This window comes from Pipistrellus kuhlii, unplaced genomic scaffold (assembly GCF_014108245.1).
Source record: "Pipistrellus kuhlii isolate mPipKuh1 unplaced genomic scaffold, mPipKuh1.p scaffold_m20_p_10, whole genome shotgun sequence".
NCBI lineage: Eukaryota > Metazoa > Chordata > Mammalia > Chiroptera > Vespertilionidae > Pipistrellus > Pipistrellus kuhlii.
Window position 1 is genome coordinate 44,267,302 of NW_023425405.1, and position 15,442 is coordinate 44,282,743.

Sequence of the window (15,442 nt, forward strand, 5' to 3'; positions counted from 1 at the left end):
TTAACATTTATTTTTCCTTGGTGAGAAACAGGTTAAAAATTGCATTAACTACAGGGGAATGACAACCTTGGAGTAAGTGCTTTAATGACTTAAAGTTTTATAGCAAAATTGTGAAATACCTGTGTTATCAGGTGTAACAGTGTCAGGTTCTGAGCAATACATTACAGTCTACTATTACGAGCAAGAAAGTTTCTATATCAAATGACAGAATCCCAGTGACACTCAATGTTCGATACAAGTCAATGAATTGCAAATATCAACTTCTGATGATAAATATGTTTAGAAATTATAAGATGATATGATTTCTTTTTTATAAATTTTAGTTTATTTAATGTCAAATTATAATTAGATCTCTCTACAGAGTAATTCATTTTGTTCACTAACGTCACACTTGCCTTTTTCTTCCCCTCTGGCCTACTCATGTTGAGAAGTCTCTCACCCACTGTCAGTTCAACAAAAGCTTACTTTCAGCTCTTTTACCAAAGAAACCCAATCATGGGTTTTTAATTCTACTTGGACACATGCTGTCCTTAAAGGAACCAGTTTCATGAGCATGTTGAATGTCTGATGATTTGGATGGCTATCGGTCAGCAAAGACCTGGGTCATCTGTCAGCAAAGTAAATTGATTACAGTAATTTTATCGTTTAACTAAGTAGCACATCATAATGTATTGATCCTGGTTGAGTAATCTGATTCAGTTTGTGTGAAATTGTTTGAAATACTACTCGGTAAAACTCTATCTGGAACACAGATAAAGTGATGTTTGGATACCGGAGACCCATCAGAGGCACTAAGTAGTTTAACCTAATTTACCTTTAATCTTTGGTATTATAAGGAGTCTAAGGTCCTGTAAACATAGAAGGATCTTCTTAAAAGAAGATTTTTTTAACTTTACAAGGGATACACTCACAACCTTTTTTGATCTCATATATCATATCCTATTGATCCCCTGAAAATGGTTATCAGTGATATGAATACATTGAATTTTTTTCCTGCCATAACTTATTTTTTACTGACAAGATTTTCTTCTCAAATAATGAGTCTTTAAACTTTAAACTTGATTAAATTGAACCAGTTGAAACTAAGTACACTTGATCAGCTGATTAGAATTGAAATGTTGAAGAGTCAAATTTTTTTAATTTAATAACCCCCTGTTCTTCATTTTATCAAGAAATAGGAATGTACCTGTAAATAGTGGAAAATGAATATCTGCTTAACCCAACTTAGAATAAAAGTGACAGCTCTTGTCATTAGAACAATTTTAAAATTAGAGTAAACAATGCTTGAAATCTATCTAAAATGTATTCAACTTAATCATTTTTTATGATTTATGCTTCTGAATTTTAAATTATTTAGTACTGTAAATTTTATTAATCAAAATGTTAACCAAAATTGATTAATCAATTATTGGGGGGAAAAAACAAAACAAAAAAACACTGCAGTAAGTAATCCAAGGTGTTCATTTGGAGAAATAAAGTTGTCATTCATCACTTATTGGTTGTTGAGCTGTGTGTAGGGGCTTCTAAGTACGATAGGCTTTCAGGTGACAAGAGCATGAGCAGCCAGGCTCTGAAGCTCTAACCACTCAACAATTATTTGTTGCTTGACAACATTCCTGGATTTTTGAAACTTCATTAAGTCTTCATAGTAGTCCCTGATTTCATAACAAAAGTGGGAAAGCCTATCATTTCAAAGCTGGTATTATTTTTGTTGTATTTTTTTTTTCCTGGGACACCTGACAATTGAGATTAAAAAGAATAATAATCCAACCCAGTAATTATTATATGTGTTTTTAATTATGTAAGTTCAGGGTGATATCATCTTCAAAGCTTCATTTATTATTAAAAAAGTTGATTCTTTTAGTTCCATGCTACATTTTTAGTTTATCTAAATTGCATGAAATGCATAGGAATATTTTAATAATCCTGTAACAAAAAAAATAAATAAATAAAAGGAAGACTGAGCTCAAATTGTTCTTTCTGGTCAAATACTGAATCCATTCATTAACACCAAACTCTGTTGAGGTCTATTTAGATTGTGCTCTTCTCCATTTTCTCTCACAGATGTCGGAACTGTTCTTAAAGTGGTTTCAATTCCTAAAGAGACTTGGCACGATTTAGAAGAAGTTCTGCTGGAAGAAATGGCAGTTTTTCGGGTGAGTGCTGCTTAATTTCAAGTGTTAACAAGTTCATTCGTATGTCTTTCCCTGAGGACAGCTGCACACTAAACTTGGTATAGACAAGAAGTCTAGCATGCCCTTCCAATTAGCTTGTCAATTGGAAAGCCAGACACCAGTCAAAATAAACCTTGAAATTTTCAATGCTAGTAAAATCTAAAAATGTAGAGAAATGTATTCTTGGCTCATATTTTATTTTCTCAATGATAATATATATGATTTACTTTGTATATTATTTATGTAAGTTACCTCAATGAACGAACTTCATGAGTCCCCACCTCCAAAACCTTTTCTTTCATACTTTACATTATAACTGGGATGACAGGTAACTTCCATGAATCTATTAAGGGAAATACTTTCAGAATGATAGGGGCATGAACACATTCAACAATTCTGCAACTTTTTAATGAATTGTTTATAATCAGATTTTCTTTATAAAATTATTTCTAAGAAGAAAAGTTGTAACACTTTTATATGACTAGTGGTAAATTTGTCATGGATTCCTACCCTACACTTTTGAGAAATGTACAGATATTTGTCCCTCTGTCTTGAATCACAGAAGGTCAAGGCAAGTTAACATAAGATTGGGTCTGGGTCTGGAGTGCAGGTGAACCAGATTTGGGGCTGACAGGGCCCCAGCAGCAGTGTCTGGGTCAGTGCACGTCATAGCTACCGGCCGGTCATCCGGTCATTCCAGCCATTCAGTAGTAAAGGTCACTTAGGCTTTTATATATAGGAAGAGATTCACTGTACACAATTTTTTTTAATATACTTTATTGATATTTTACGGAGAGAAAGGGAGAGGAATAAAGAGTTAAAAACATTGAGAAACATTGATCAGCTGCCTCCTGCACACTCCCTCCTGGGTATGTGCCTGCAAACAAGGTACATGCCCTTGACCAGAATCGAACCTGGGATCCTTCAGTCCTCAGGTCTACACTCTATCCACTGAGCCAAACCCGTTAGGGCATGGTCCTTGATCTTATACAGCTTACAGACTCTTACATGTTATCCATCATAATTTCAAGGACTTAATTTATTATCTATTATTACAGTTAAGTTTTTTCTCATATAACTGTATCAATTCATATCATGCAATTTAAAAATTAATATTTGTTTTATTTATTAATTATATTATGGGATTTTATGAATCAGAACATGTATAATTTTACAATAATACTATATTCTAGCTAATTTATATTCCCCATTTCTCTGGAATTTTAAATTTACATTTTTCTTCTTAGGTACATTTTTTAGTAAATTAATAAAAATTCAGTTTAATAAAGATTATTTTATTCTGATTTTAAATGACTGCTAACAAAATCTTGAGTGGTTACAAACACATATGTTTAATATCTATTAGATTTGTTACTAGCATGTTGCAATTTCCAGAGAAATACACAACTGAGTTATACCTATGATAACTTTTAAATGACATTTGTGTAGTTTTTAAGATATCACAAGAAAATATATTTATCAGTCTAACAATTAAATATAAATAAGTAATATAGTTCAGGTATGGAAACAAGTATTTATGCATTTATAATTTTGCAAAACGATTGTTTGCAACATAGAATAGATCTATTTTCAAAGATAAATGTTCCAGTTCACTTCTATGTTCTCTGCTCTGCATTATTGTCATTATTATTTCTTTGGTCCTCAAGTAGACAAAAACACATTGGGGCAGAGTTTAGAGAAATATTTACTTTCAACATTCTGTTCTATCAGGCAAAGTTCATACATACATTGTGGTCTAGCAATTGGAATATTTCACTGTCAAACTTTGTTTAATTTTGCAGTGAGAGAAAAAAACACAACACATTAAAGCAATTGCTATACACAGTGAAAAAAGCAGAGAAATATTACAGTCTCTCTATTTCTAAGTGAACCTTATGAATCATTCTATTTAACATAAAATAAAATTAAAAAGGGTTAACCTGAGCAAGATGGTAGTTTGACAAGGTAAATAGACAAGGCACAAATTTAGGGTCATGATAGTATCTGATACTCTTGGACTTTAAAAAAAAGATATTTAATGTCATCTAACCAGTTAATTTTACCATAATTTCTACAGGAGACCATATTAATTATGTGCCCTTGCTAGAATGAATAACCAAATCTCAAATGAAATCCTGAATTAGAGCCAGTACTATGTCCATTACCATCTTGAGGGTGGTGTTAGGAAAACACCCTAGCTAATCACAGAACACTCCAGTGGTTTCAGTTACACCCAAGATACTTTTATTTGGGTGACATCACATCCCAATCAGAGTATAGAAAAAAATATTTCTCTATAATAACATTTCCACTTCAGAGTAAACTTTTAATGGGTAGTAAGAAGTGAAATAAAATTGGCATTGTTATAAAACTCTAGAAATGACTTTGAATTGTCATTATATATTCAGAATGACATTAAAATACTAAGACAAACTTAATTCCAAATATTATTGTAATCACAAATCTATATTTATATATTTACTATATGACCCTAGGAAAATGCTGGTTACAGTCAGTTGATCCTCAACTTCTTCAGTTCATAATTTTTAAAGCATTTTTTAATTATGACTATTTATTATGCTAAGTGAATTAAGCCAATCTGAGAAAGACAAATATCACATGATCTCATTTGTGGAATCTAATGAACAAAATGAATTGACCAACAAAATAAGACTTGAAGCATGGGGGTATAGAACAGACTGACATACCTCCATATTGGGGTGGGGGGAACGAAGAGAGATAAACCAAAGAACATATCCTATATAATAAAAGGCTAATATGCAAATAGACCGAATGGTGGAACAACTGAACAACCGGTTGCTATGATGTGCACTGACCACCAGGGGGTGCATGCAGAATATGGCAGGTGTCTGCAGCAGACAGCAGAGTGGGGAACATGGCAGGTAGTGGCCATGGGGGATGGTGGAGCTGGTGAGTGTGGGTGCCAGACCAAGATGGGGCACCAGTTGCTGTCATTAGGGCGAGCCTCTGGTGGTTACTGAAAATTCTTTGCCCCCCTATGCCAGGGTACCACCTGGTGCTCACCCTTGCTGCTGGTAATGGCTCTGCTCTCATCTGCAGCTGGTGCCGGAGTCGCTGCTCACACCTGCTGCCAGCACCCTGCACCGGCTCTGATCACCCCTGAGGGCTTCTCCACCTCCCCCTGCTCCTGGGGGGCAATAAGGGCAGCAGCCACTGCTCACATCCACTGACCATGACAGAACCACTTGAACCCACTGCTGGCACCAGCCCCAATCACTCAGCACTGTCAGAGGGTGCCAGTGGGGCCAGTGTCATCAAGTGCATGGGAGTGGTGGCAACAGGAGTGGGGCTGCTGGAAGACCAGGGGCCTGAGGCACGGAGGATGGGCCAAGACCTGACCTGTGCCCACTGCAGTCTCACAGCCCACAGTTCATTTCAAGGTGTACAAATTTGTGCACTGGGCCCCTAGCATACTTATATGTATCACCCATGGGCATGGGCAGTAGGGTGGTGAGGACCTGGAGCAGGGGCATAGGGGCTGGGTAGCGGGGAGTAAAAGGAGGGGAAATGGGAGACATCTGTAATATTGTCAACAACAAAATATATAAAGAAGGAAAATTAAGATTACCAGTAAATGGTAGCTATTGTCAACTAGTTAGACCAATAAACATCTCCTTTAAAATGCTTGGAAATTCCACATCTATATCTCATTAAAAGCATTCAAAAGGAATAAAAGCCAGACATATTTAGATTTTTTTATTTCACTCAAGGTGGGATTTTCACTCGAGGGTTTTACTTTTGAGACATTGAAGGATTACATCAAGTTGCAGTACTTTAGGGCAATGGGTTTACTTATAGTCCTATTAACTGCAAGGGATTGCAAAGCAGTTACATCAATAACACATGCACTTTAAACCTAACTTATGCAATATTCCATGAACAGCTGAGCAAGTAAATGGAAGAGTTTTCATTTTCATTCAAATGTAAAACATAACCGATGCTTTCCAAAACCTAGATTATTAATTTATTCTAAAGGAGTGCCCAAGTGTTTAGCATCCTGGGAGCTATGTCAGATTCTCCTAGGATCAGCAAGTTGAAAAGCTATGCAAATGCAAAAGTTTAATAAGTTCTAGATTAAAATACCTAATATATATATATATATATATATATATATATATATATATATATATATATATAGTGAATTACAGTCATAGAAAATCTTGAAAAGGTGCTTTTTTAATATAATTTCACTTGAATACCAATTGGATTTGCTAATGAACCAGTTTGCATGAAAAAATGCTTACGAAACTATTTTTGATTTAAATGGAAATCATATTCTCCACCAGCTATTTCTCAGATCAAAATATAGTTTATTTAAATGGATGCCATCTTACTATTTTATTTATCCAAATTCAACTAAGGCAGCATAAAGTACATCTTATTCCAAACTGTTATTAATTTTCTAGTCTGAAAAATAAATAAGGTTCTTTTAATTAAGGGATTTTGAGATATCAATTTAAGAATGTTGAAATCATAATGTGTCACAATGTGAGTTTGGTGTGGGTTGAGATTTGTTTTGTTTTACAATTTATGTATGAAACCATTCATTTTTGTCTCCCTTGTGGATATGTAATTCAATGACCATGAAATTAATGTTAATCAGCTTCACTTTTAGATAGTTTTACTTAAGATTTTCAAAGAACTCAGGTATATCTAACTTTTACTTCAATTAAAGTAAACTGTTAGTAATTCTTCAAGAAATTTTTCTTGCACCTTGAAAGTCTGCTTGAAATTAGCTGCTTACAAAATCACATAGTCATTTCTCCTGTGAAACTTTTGGAATTAAAAAAGTTACTATGGAAAATGTTTCTTTTTAACACTTCTAAATTCAGTGTTTGGGTTCATTGATTTTGATATTATACAAAACTAAATAATGTAGTCAACTTTGTCTTCTATAAGGTGATAATCAATGATGAATTGTCTCCTTAATTTTTGTGATTTGATGCTACTATAAATTCTAAAGATTATATCACTGAATAGAGAAAATTGATAAACATTTCTCTCATCATAGTTGTCTTTATTGTTTATAATTCCTATAGAAAATATTTATTTTTAATATAATTAATTTAAACTATGGGGAACCTTTAAATTATCCTAATAAAATTAGTTTACATTCTAAATCATTTATCTCATGTATTTCTCTAGCAGGTTGTCTTTTATTTAGTTACTTTATTTTATCTTATTTTGAGAGTATGTTTATTAAAGTTTGAGACAGTGAAACAAGGAAGGGCTTAGGGCAGAAGAAGCAACAGGAGAGAGCCTGCTTTGGCTCTCTGGGAAGTCAGGAAAAAAGGGGGTTTTTGGAGACAGGTTTGGGGTGTTAGGCCAGGACGAGCTGCTGCTGCTCATTACTCTCCTGGTTGTAAGTCTCCTGGGGACCCTCAGAGTTTAGGAGATGCATGCCTGTGGGGAAAGAAAAGGGGAAGGGAAAGGCAGGGGCATGCTACCAGGAGGGAGAGGAAGTGCTAGGTTCTCTTTCTTGAAGGTTTTAAAATCCTGGGATTTAGGGAAGGCATTAAGGGAGGATCTCAATAGAAAATACATCAGCTTTATGTTGATGTGCCAACATGAGGTTTATTGCCTTGACTTCATCTGTCTTTGGGTGTGGTTGGCATAAATGGTACTAATTGGATTTCTGCTATCCATCTCCCTGAGTAGAATTAACACCAAAATATTAGGTTTCTGAGTCCGAGTTCCTTGTCTTGCAAAATCAGAGACTAAAATTGTGTTAGTGGAACCGAAGTTTATTGAAAGGAGCCAGTCCTAGAAATGGTGTAGCTTGAGTTCCAGGAGCAGCCCAGTGTCCAGGGCTTCCTTCCCAAGTTACAGTTGGGGGTAGTTCAGCATTAAATTAAAGTCTAATCGTCCATGTGTAGGGGCCCTCATAGCCATAAGCCACGTGGGCACAGGGGAGCACATCTCCTGCCATCAATACAAGAACCTAGCACAGCACAGAGAGAGAGAGAGAGAGAGAGAGAGAGAGAGAGAGAGAGAGAGAGAGAGAGAGAGAGAGAGAGAGAGAGAGAGAGCATGCTTGCTTTTTTATATACTTTATATGTTTGTTATTTCATGACTAGTCCTTTCAAAGAATCTTGCCTTTGCAAATTCCTTGGGATTGGTTTGTATGCCTCACTACCTTGTGATTGGTTGTCGGCAAGCTTCCTGTCTTAGCAACATTAAACATTTTAAAGCTGGTGTCTCCCTTATGCACCCTTCCTTCCCTGCCCAGTTGGGGTGCCTTAGTAACTTTGCATACTTGGATTTTTTGTTTTATTTCCTCCTCCTCTTCCCCCCATGGTCCCTGTTCCTGTCTACTTAGCTTCCATCTGTCTCCTTGGGATGATTTAAGCTATTTACACTCTGGTTGGGGAGGAGAAATGTAAACCATTTACTCTTAAGTATCCTTGTTATGAAGATAGGATTTTTTCTATTTATTAGATGCCTGTAAACTACTTGGGTGTTTAACTATCATTCTTAGTTTCCCTAACCTACTTGCCCTGGTTTACTAGCATGTCTCATTTCCTTCTCAGAAATGTCCATCCATTAAATTATTTAGGGAAATATCTTATGGCTGATGAGGGAGGACAGTATGTCTTCATTAACTGCTTCCTGTTGACAGGGGCTGTGGGCCCTGCCTATACAGGATGTGGAAGTCTCTCCCTGCATGATCTAAGGGGGACAATGGAATGGGATCCAGGACTGGAACTGAGAGATCATTAGCTGATTCTTCCAAAGTAGGAATGGACTGGAATTCCCTAAGCACATCCACTTGATATGGAATTGCTGTATCATTCCAGAAGCAAAGTTGGTAGATTGGTTCATATTTTGTTGACTCAATTATGTAGTCCTGAAAAATAAATCAATTCAGTTAAATAGTTGAGTGTCGTTTTAGGAAGTGATGATGCAGATGGGCTCCCAAAGTGACACCTATATGATATAAACAAGAAATCAGGTGTTTAATAAGGGGCGTGCCTATGAAACCTAAGAAAAAACAAAGTTTAGTGATCACATACATTTTAAATCAGTTTCTGAGTCTGTAAGACTGTCAGCTAGAAGACTTTTAGATGAAAGGATCAAATTTTCTTTTCTAGAATGGAAGCAAGCAGTGTACAGTCTGATAAATCCTCCTTTCCTGCAGTTTGAATATCTCTGGTGGTATACATTCTGCATGGTGTACACAGGATCAATCACTAAGATTGTTTAAGTATAAGCTGTTGTGATGGTTTCTCAAGGTTTTATCGAGTACTTTAGCTATAATTTGCAAGGGCAAAGCTAAGGGGGGAAAAAAAAGTTTAGTTCTCAATAATTCCAAATCAAAGTATGGGAGAAAACTGAAACATTAGTTAGAAGAAATAAGTGGTCAATAATGCCATCTAAACAAAGCCCAGAAATAATAAGACAGGCTGAAAGTGTTCATTCAGCAGATCCGTTCTCTGGTGATTTCTGTATTTGAGGATGTTAGGCAACCTCTCTAGAGTAGGGACAAGACTCAGTGGGCCAAAGGATGACTGGCACTGAATGGGATATGAGCAAATAAAGACTGTGAGTGTAGAATATTTTTAAAGAAATTCTAGCTAAGATTGAAGAATTAATTACTTTTATTTTTAATTTTTATTTTATTTTTAAGGAGTATTTTGTAGATTTTTAGAGAGAGAAGAAGGGAAAAGAGAGAAACATAAATGAAAGAGGGTAACATCAATCAGCTGCCTCCTGTATGCTCCCCACCAGGAATGTGGGTGCATGTGCCCTGATCAGGAATCAAACCAGCAGTGCATGGGATGATGTCCAACCAACTAAGCCATACTAGCCAGGGCAGAATTAAGGACTTTTTAAATGATAGCTGCCTTTATTTCATATACACATTCAGTGGAAGGAACAGACTGTACTTGGCAAAAATAGAAAATATTTAAAAAAAAAGAGAGAAAATTAGTTGAAGATTTATTCATTAATTTACTTATTCATTTATTCAACAAATACTTATGGAAAACTTATAAATGCCAGGAACTAACCCAGGCGCTAGGGATATGGCCATGAATAAAACAAAAATTCCTGTCCTAAATGTGTGTGTTGGGGTGGAGTGTTGGGGTTGAAGGGGCAGACAAACAACTAAGAAGACATATTAGATGCTCCGCTGACCCTCCTCACATCCTATCAGCCTACCTCTAATTCCCACTATGTGTCTTTCTCTTTCTGCCTCAGGACTTCTCTGACAGCAGGCAAAAGGGCAAGCAAGAGTCACAACTGGGAGTGTGGGAGATTTAGCATCCCTGTGGGCGTCCACTGAGTAATGGAATGAATAAATACTTGTCCTGGTACAAACCTCAGTGGACAGTTTTGGCAGTCACTGTCCATTATTCTTAGATTTTTCTCTCAGTGGTAACTTCAATGGCATCCTTTTATTGATTTTTTTTCTCCTTCCTCTCAATTCTTAATTCTTCACTCCTACTCTCCACCTGCAGATAAGAGCTTACCTCAGATTCTGCTTTGGGAGGTTGGGGAGAACTCGTATGTATTTCCTGATAGTAATAAACACTAAATAGAAAGGCTAAAGCAAGAAAAGTTTCTGTGTGTGTGTGTGTGTGTGTGTGTGTGTGTGTGTGTGTGAGAGAGAGAGAGAGAGAGAGAGAGAGAGAGAGAGAGAGAGAGGGAGAGAGAGAAGCACATTTGCAAAGTGCTTTACATTTATTAACTCATTTAATCTCCTCAACCACACTCACAGATGAGAAAACTGAATTACAAAAAAGTTAGGTAGCTCACCTAGTATCACACGTATGGCCAGGTTTGAGTGACTGTTGGAATCCATACTGTTTGTTTGGTTCCAGAGTTCAGCTCTTTATACTTTGTTTCAGCCACCTACACAGGGAGGCCTTTTAAAATTATTCTTCCTACCTACCAAAGCTTTGTTCTCATTAAACACCTCTGAAACCTCTAAGCAGTCTCTTTCTTAGCATTGCAAGGAATAAGCTAATGAGTTCAGATGAATAACCTTTTGGTGGTCTAAGTACATAAAAGAAGAGTATTTATTTATGCTAACTACATGTGTTCAAATCACCTAATACAAGCCCCAAAGAGATAAGCCTTTCCAACACTTAACTGAGAAGTTCCATGGCATCCTTCGCTGTAGTGAGTAATGAGCCCAACTTGGTAGGCTTCCTTAAAACACTCAACAGTGCTTTCATCCCAGCTGAGCTCCTACAGTCCCCCAATGGCTGGAAACTAGCCTCACATTATCAGTTCATCATTGATGTTGTTAGGAGTTGGCCTGGCACTTTCAGCCAGGCCATGGTGTTCTCCAGTTGAACGTACACATTTTCACAGAACACCAACAGCAGACAGGGTCACTCTGAGACCCTGATGAGTCAAGAGGAAAACAAGACCTTCTTGAAATTATACTTGAACATACACAAGAATACAAACAGTATCCAAACCATGAAAGATGATCAAATCGCATATCCTACCTACATGAATGACCGCTACTTGTTTCCAACCACTGCTTTATCCTTACTCGGTTCTTCCCTCCTTCTAAATAAGATTTATAAAGATACCCAACTATAGAATTACCTCAGCTTTTTGATAGCATCTCAGTAATTTCATTGCTTACTGAGCAATCCATGGCATCCTTTATTACACTGAGCAGTAAACCCAGCTTGATAAACTATAGGTGTGTTCCCAATGGTCTTGGGCTGAAAGACATTAACACACTCTTCTTGTCTGTTCTACACATTTAACCCTTATCTATGAACATTTTTATGTATCTTATTTCTCAATTATATTGTTTCTTACGGGTACTGAAGTTTTCTCTCTGAAAACATATGTTTGTGTTCTATGTTCATTAATTGATGACTTTTATAATTGACCAAAGGTTCACATTTTCTTTTCCTTCTTTAGGAACCAACTACTATTTCAGCAATGGAGCTTTCCACTAAGCAGGTAATATCATTATATATTAAAACCAGTATTCTACATTTTTTTAAATTTTGTGTTTTAAATATATGAATATATTGATGATCCATATAATTGACAATTGTTCAAAAAAAGAGAAAAGAATGTTTTTACAAAAAGCTAGTAGAATAAAATCTAAAGATATTTTCATTGCCCTCACATTTTGACCAATCTCATATATGTCCTATAAATATACTTGTTAGATTATTACTTGTAAATTTTCATTTATAGCATTTCTGATTATTGTGATATAATTTACTAAATAATTGTACTCATCTATCTTTCCTTTAAAAATAACAATAGTGGATATTTCAGAGTGTAAACTTATAATTTATCTGTATATATAAACAAAGTACACTTTATAGGCTTAAAAGCATGCACTAGACTATATATGTTTGGAGATCTTGATTTTAAAAGTCACTTATTTTTTCAGTGGCATTATAGTCTAGGGAAAACATTTAGTTTGGCTAACTATGAAGGAATAATGGCAAAACAGTCCTGCCAAATGATGTTATTAAACTCCATGAGTTCATAGGTTATGGACAGCATGTTAACAGACTTTCCAGTCACACTGAATGAATGCTTGGCAAGACATGTGAACACAAATGACTTCTAAATGCTAAGTGACATGTACAAAACAAATATAATTTTAACTGCTAACCAAATACCCTTTCCCCATAAATGTTATCTAGCCTTTCCATCCAATATGTAACTGGTAATTATAAGTTTTAATATTTAAAAAGGTTTTAATATTGAGTTGAATTAATAGTTAATTATTAAATAACATAGTAAGAAAGAAAAAAGAAAAAAACAGGATGGAGTGGGGAGCCCCACACTCGCTACAGTGAGAACTTACACCCAAAATTGTTTAATATGAGAATCATTTGGCTAATCTTATTTCAGAACTGTCTTACCTCTGACCATGCATTAGCCCTTGTACAAGACACTAAAGTACTATGCCAATAAAGCAGAGTATATGCTTTCCACACGTACATGTCAAAATAGATTGATAACCTCCAAGATATTTACAGAAACTTGGAGTGCAGATATTATTGACTTGATACTGTTATCTTACACTTCATAAGCATGTGTTCACCTGTTCTTATCATCTAAAAATTGTCAAATGTTGGCAAGCAAATCTGGGATTAACAGGATGAAATCAAAACTGGGATATTATTTCCCATATGATTTATTAAGTTAGTTATTCTCTACTAGGTTTTATTGCCAATCTTCATTATGTTGTATCTAATATTATAAAGATGTATTTCTGTTTTTAAAAAAAGGTTAAAAGCTAACTCAACAATTGCCTATTAAAAGTAATACATTTCATTAAGATTTTTTAAAAAAACAACAACAAAGAACAGTTTATCAGCTTAAAATTTCATACTGGAAGAAAGTGTCTCCTGTCTTTATTTTCCAATAGTGGGAGTTTGTTATCATTAAAATGTGACTCCATTTCTTTAAAGCTCCTGGAAATTGTAAGAGTGAGGCAATAGTTTCAAGAGGGATAATCAGTGTTACAACTAATTTTCTGGATAAATGGACTCATCTCCTGCTTTATGACCTGCAACTTGTTAAGGAGGATAGTGAGAAAGCCTATGGTGATGTTAAATTGGGCAGAAAAAGCACATCAGGTTGCTTGCTAGTGACTGGATTAAGCTCAATGGTGCCTGCAAACCTCCCATGTATTTCATTTAGATAGCATAATTGGTTTTGCAAATCATTAATAGTACTGCAGAATAATTGTAAGATATAAGCTGGCCATTGAGTTATATTTAATTTTTGGCATTTTATGAACTTTAGCTTTTTATTACAATAATTTTAGTTGCCATATTTGGAGTTTTCTGTTCTTCCCATGTATTATTTTTCTTTTTTTTTCTCCTAAAGATATATGGTATATTTAAATATTATTTAGTTAATAACAACTATTTTTCTACTCAAATGCCATATTTTAAAAACCTGTATCAATTTTGCTCATTCTTCTTAAAAGCCATTAGACAAACATAGAGTGGTCTTTTGAATGGGTTGACCATTTTGGTCAATAGATTTTTAAATAGTTATGACCACAATATATGGTTCAGTGTGTCCTTATTCACCAATGCCAACTATACTTCTGGATGTTAATATCCCATTTTAACTAAGTTAATTGTTGTTTAAGTATTATGTGCTTGTTTCATTTTTAAATTTACATTGAGATTTCTTGTTTTCAATACAATCTAAGTTTATTTTTTTAATGATGCTTTTAGAAAACAGAAATGAAGAATAGGAGGGGGATAAGTTAATTCTGTGAATTAAGTTATTTGTTAATATTTTACAAATTATGGTCAATTGTTATTGTACACTGCAGATGCTATTAAGAAAGATAAAATGTAACCTAAGTGTCTCTCAATGAAAAGCTGAGAGATGAGATGATACTTCATTTTTTTCTTCCCAAGGAATTTTCATTTCTTAGTTTGACATGGTTTATATCATCAGTCAGTATATAGTAATAAAGATGAATATAGTAAGAAGTTGAGCAACTGTAATGTATACTCTGTACTATACTAGAATACTCTACTATAAATAGTTTTCACTTACTGGAATGAAATGAGCTACATTGGTTAGGATAACTGCTTTCACTATGGTTTGTTTTTTGTTGTATCGCTTCTTTCCTCTTAGTTCCCTTTTTTTTTCTTCCATGTTTTTAAATATATGTATTTATTTATTTATTTATTTATTTCTCTTTCTTGTATTAAGATAAAATTAGTTGGTTAGCTTGAAGCACAGAATTATTTTCTATAAAAATACTCCTTATAACCTTAACAATTTATTTCATTCCAATAGATACTTCTGTTTTTATTCAGCTTACTTATTTATTCACATATGTAGTCCATCTTTGAAAGTCTTTTTGGAAATGCAATTTTATTTATACCCATTGCTGACTCTCAGGAAGTTTGCAATATTTAAAAGACCACACATGCTTCAGAGATCAGCTTTTCTGTAACTTATTTTTTATTTATATAGTTGAGAAATTAAAAAAAAACATTTTTAAGAGCTTTTCCATGGAAAGTGTTACATATTTCAGTATTTACATAGGGTTTATTCAACCCTTAGTGCAAGAAAAAGGAAACTGTGACTCCAACTACAGTAGAATGTGAAGAAAACACTAAATAATTTTATTTAATTTCATTTTGTATTTAGATAAATTTGCAGCTGACATGCTACATTGGCTCAATTTTGTAAAAGGTACTTTTCATACTGTGCTGAAATCTTGAATTTGTTGGTACTAGGAAATTTTCTCCCCT

At 34.7% G+C, this 15,442-nt stretch overlaps 1 protein-coding gene across 4 annotated transcripts in view; it reads left to right on the plus strand.

The window, feature by feature from the left end:
* The window catches only part of SEMA3A (semaphorin 3A), a 352,298-nt gene that overhangs the window by 320,453 nt on the left and 16,403 nt on the right, over positions 1-15,442 (plus strand). For all 4 annotated transcript variants that reach the window (XM_036429563.2, XM_045578494.1, XM_036429567.2 and 1 more), the window contains 2 exons: positions 2,065-2,156; positions 12,105-12,146. In XM_036429563.2, the coding sequence (XP_036285456.1) occupies positions 2,065-2,156; positions 12,105-12,146 (134 nt within the window). The remainder of the gene's footprint in view (positions 1-2,064; positions 2,157-12,104; positions 12,147-15,442) is intronic.